A 4,352-nucleotide genomic window follows, 5' to 3' on the forward strand; every position below is an offset into this window, starting at 1 on the left:
ATGAAATTGGAAATATTTTGGATTTATTGGTATTTATTGGGAATTTTTTGGAATTTTTGGAATTTTTTAGATTTTTGTGTCATGGAGGGGCATTTTGGTAATTTGGTCATTTTTGTCAGTTTTGGCAAATTTTGATGTATTCAAAGTGTTTGAAATGAGTTTTGATCAATTTTGGGTATTTTGGCAAAATTTGGGAATTTTGGCCAAATTTGGGTCCCAAGGGCAGTTAGGTAATTTGGAGGTGCCTAGGGGCAAAAGACCAAGTTAGGCATTTCACATAGAATTGGATAGATATCCATTCTAAATGAACCATGGATTAATGTATTGTGAAGATATGGTGTACCCTAGTTCCAAGTCAATACCCAGGGTCAATCCTAAAGCCAAGTAATCCTATAGGGACTCTTCTTGAATTCTCTCATAATGATCTGACCTACTAAATGCTAGAGGTTAAGGTCAATATGTGGAATTTCAAGTTGAGTAAAAAGAAGAGTTTTGAATTTCTAATGGTGAGGGTACCTTTTCTAGTTTTCTAAGACTAGTCAATAGGAAAATCCTATGGCTAGACCTAGGCTACTGAAGAAGTTTCTAGACCTCAACCAAAAGTGAGGTCAACACACGAAGAATAAGATCTTCCAAGTCTCTCTCTCTCCTTTAACTTCTCTTGCTTGGTGCTTTGTTAAGATCTATGAATCATGTAATAGATTTGAATTGAATACACACATCTCATTATTTTTTACATAAATTAGATCGTAACTCTATAATTTTAATATTTTAAACTTGCCATTAGTTTCAAAATTAAAATAACATTACAAATAACCAAAATTTCAAATTGTTTTATTCATTTTGAGTAACAAGTAACCACTAAAATGCAAATAGAATCTTCCTCAACACCTCCATCGTTTCTCCCCCTTCAATCAAATAAATCTGACGGCTTCAACTTTCTTTCGGCAGTGAACTCGTAATCCGACGGTTAAAAAAGCTCCGGCTCAGGAGTTCACATTCGAATCATCTTCACGCGTCGCCGTCGAGGAGTTTTCCAGGTGAAGCCCTTGAACTTCATCTCTATCTCAAGATTCTAAAATTCCTCCCATCGATCTGTTCCGAACCCTAAAACTCTCCTCACCCATTCTGTATTTGTTGCTAATTCATCTGCGTCAGCCTCAACTGTATCCTGATGATCGGCTTCACTCTTCGTTAATCGACTAGAGAAATTGAAGCAGGTATTGGGCATGGAGAAGAGGCATCCCCCTGAATTTCGTTCCGTGTTTCATGTTCTCTGTACTCTGATTCTTCTTTTATTCATCTTAAACCGAGATGACGTTATCGGAAACCCTATTCTCCGCAAAAGCAGTAGTTTTATCTCCCCTAGGCCGCTTCCGAAACCCTCCCCTATTTTCCACCGCCATCTCTTCGAGCTTTCATTGAATTATTCTTCTTCGTCGAGGGAAATCCCACGGAATGATCTGGAGAATCCAAAGGACGCTTGCTCCGGGATAGCCCAGCACGAGGGCGCTCGGTGCGATTTTCTAAAGTTGCACCCCCACTGTGGTTCCGGTGGGTTCATCGATTACATCACCTTCTTTTACTGCGATTGTGAGGAAGTTCAAATCTTGGGGTATGCCGTTCTTGTTTTGTGGCTTCTCGCTCTATTTTATCTATTGGGCAACACAGCTGCAGATTACTTTTGTTGCAGCCTTGCCAAACTCTCCGCTTTATTGAAGCTTCCACCTACTCTTGCTGGTGTGACCTTGCTTCCGCTTGGAAATGGGGCTCCTGATGTTTTTGCCAGCATTGCGGCCTTTGTGGGAACTGGAGCTGGAGAGGTTGGTCTTAACAGCGTGCTTGGTGGTGCAGTCTTTGTTACTTGCGTAGTTGTTGGGATTATTTCTGTAATTACTGCTGGAAAGAATGTCCACATTGACCGTAAATGTTTCTTAAGAGATGTTGGATTTTTCTTATCAGTCTTGTCAGCCTTGTCATTGACCTTAATTGTTGGGAAGATAAGTGTGTGGGGAGCAATCTTGTTTGTTTTCATCTACGTGGTTTATGCTTTTGTGGTTACAGCAAATGAGATTCTGACAAAGCATACAAGGAAGTTGAAGTTGAATGTTGCAACTCCGCTGCTTCCTGTTGCAGGGCGTTTCTTTGCGAACGAGGAGGATGAATCTGTTCATAGATCTCTGCTTGATGATGAATTAGATAATGGCGTGCCCCAGTTGCATAATAACTTGCCTCAGTGGATGTGGGCTTCTAATGTGGCAATATACTCAAACTGTGTGCATAAGGGCGGGTCAACTAACAATTCTAATCCTTTATGGGGTTGGAATGAAGAAGATGGTGAACGAGATATTGTGTTTTCCTGTAGTAAACTCTTTTTAATTTTTGAGGTTCCACTTTCACTTCCAAGGAGACTGACAATTCCAATCGTTGAGGAGGAAAGGTGGTCTAAAAAGTATGCAGTTGCTAGTGCAACATTGGCACCTTTGCTTGTGGCATTTTTGTGGAGTTCTAGAGATCCCGGGGGTTCCCAATTGACTTTTGCTGCTTTTATGTTCAGTGGCGTTGTAGGCATTGCTTTAGGGATTTCTGCTTTCATATTCACCAATAATGAATGTCCACCACAAAGGTTCTTATTTCCATGGGTTTTTGGAGGCTTTGTGATGAGTATTGTTTGGTTTTATATAGTCGCCAATGAGCTGGTCGCTCTTTTTCTGGATTTGGGTGTGATCTTGGGTATCAACCCTTCGATTCTTGGATTAACAGTAATGGCATGGGGTAATTCCATGGGTGATTTGATGTCAAATATTACTTTAGCTTTGAGAGGTGGCGATGGTGTGCAAATTGCATTCTCTGGTTGCTATGCAGGGCCCATGTTCAATATTCTTGCTGGTCTCGGTATATCCATGCTGCTTGGAGCCTGCTCGGTTGCCCCTTCGTCATATGTTCTTCCAGTAGACAGTTCATTGATTTGTACAATGGGTTTTCTAATGGCTGGGCTTACCTGGGCTTTGTTTATCTTACCAAGAAATGACATGCAACCTAGCAAGTTGTTAGGGTCTGGCCTGATTATACTCTATGTTATATTCCTTTTTCTTAGAATCAGTGGTGCTACAGGTGCTGTATCATTTTCTGGCTTACATTGAGTTTTTTTTCTCTTGTATAAAAAGGCCATAACTTTCCTGAAAAAACTTGTAGATTTTGTATTCTTTATCTGAAGTTATTGTATGATAAGATGTTTCAATAGAAAGGAATGATTGGGTTCTTCGTTTCCTTGATTGTATTATCTCTTTAATTGAAGTTGCACTTGGTGTAACTCAGTATTGGGGCAAGTTTTCATATAAACCCCTTTCAATTTTTTTATTTTTTTATTGAAGTGTCCTCGCTCTATTGTTGCTTCTTTGGTTGTCAATTCCTTGAGGTTCATTATTAAGTATGCTAACAAACTTAGTAATATCTATTCATTTTCTTTCATTGGAACTAGGATATAGATTCAAATACTTTATAATGTTATAAATCTTGTTGACTTCCATGGACATAGAACGTTCAACCCTAAGCTGAGATAGCATGGCACCATTAAAAATCATTTAAAAAAAAAAGTTGAGACTGCAAACGGGTTCTTTTAGTTATTTATGCTTCGTCTTTTGTAATTTTTACATTGTTCTTTACAATTGTATTTTTTCTATGCTGCATTGTTCAATTATTTAATCACTACTACATTACGCTGTTATTTGTGTTGAAATTATTTTATTTTCTGCTTGCAGAACATATAATCTCGACTAAAGAAAACTGATGAGTTTTCTTAAAAACAACCAAAGATTTATCTTTCTTAACTTTTTTGCTGATTTTGCTTACTGGTTCTTTTCTTTTCCTGTAAACATGCTGGACATATTTTATTAAAGAAAACTGCAGGTGTATTTGTCTAGGTAGACATGCTAAATGTACATGTCTTTCAATTCAGTGATTCAATGAATAAATGACCAACCTTTAGAGTTTATCCTCTGCTAAAAGTGAACTTTTTAGGTATGGCATATTTATGTTGTTGAGTGTGAAATCTTAAGCCCATTTGGGGCGGTGGTAGAGGTGCAGGTGCGGGCCACACTACACCACTTATGCATTTAGCAAAACTTTGTTTTGCGTGCTTTCTCAAGAAGCTGTGATGGGAAAGCTGCATTTTGCAGCTTGATATGACTAAGTGCGGTGGTTGCCAAAAGACTACGGTCAAACTTTTTGAAAAAAAAAAATGAATTAGCCACCAACAACAAATTATTCTACAGCAACTTCACATTTGCCTCTTCTAATAGCTGCAGCTGCCCCAAACATACCCGAAAGCTGTCATGCATTCTTATGAATAT

The 4,352-nt window shown here is 38.6% G+C and overlaps 1 protein-coding gene across 1 annotated transcript; it reads left to right on the forward strand.

The window, feature by feature from the left end:
- Positions 1 to 1,015: 1,015 nt before the first annotated feature.
- LOC110033709 (cation/calcium exchanger 4-like) lies at positions 1,016 to 3,321 on the forward strand. The gene has a single exon (XM_020737766.1). The coding sequence runs from the start codon at positions 1,230 to 1,232 to the stop codon at positions 3,141 to 3,143; it is 1,914 nt and encodes a 637-aa protein (XP_020593425.1). The 5' UTR covers positions 1,016 to 1,229; the 3' UTR covers positions 3,144 to 3,321.
- Positions 3,322 to 4,352: the final 1,031 nt, after the last annotated feature.

This window comes from Phalaenopsis equestris, unplaced genomic scaffold (genome assembly GCF_001263595.1).
Source record: "Phalaenopsis equestris unplaced genomic scaffold, ASM126359v1 Scaffold001263, whole genome shotgun sequence".
NCBI classification, from domain to species: Eukaryota; Viridiplantae; Streptophyta; class Magnoliopsida; order Asparagales; family Orchidaceae; genus Phalaenopsis; species Phalaenopsis equestris.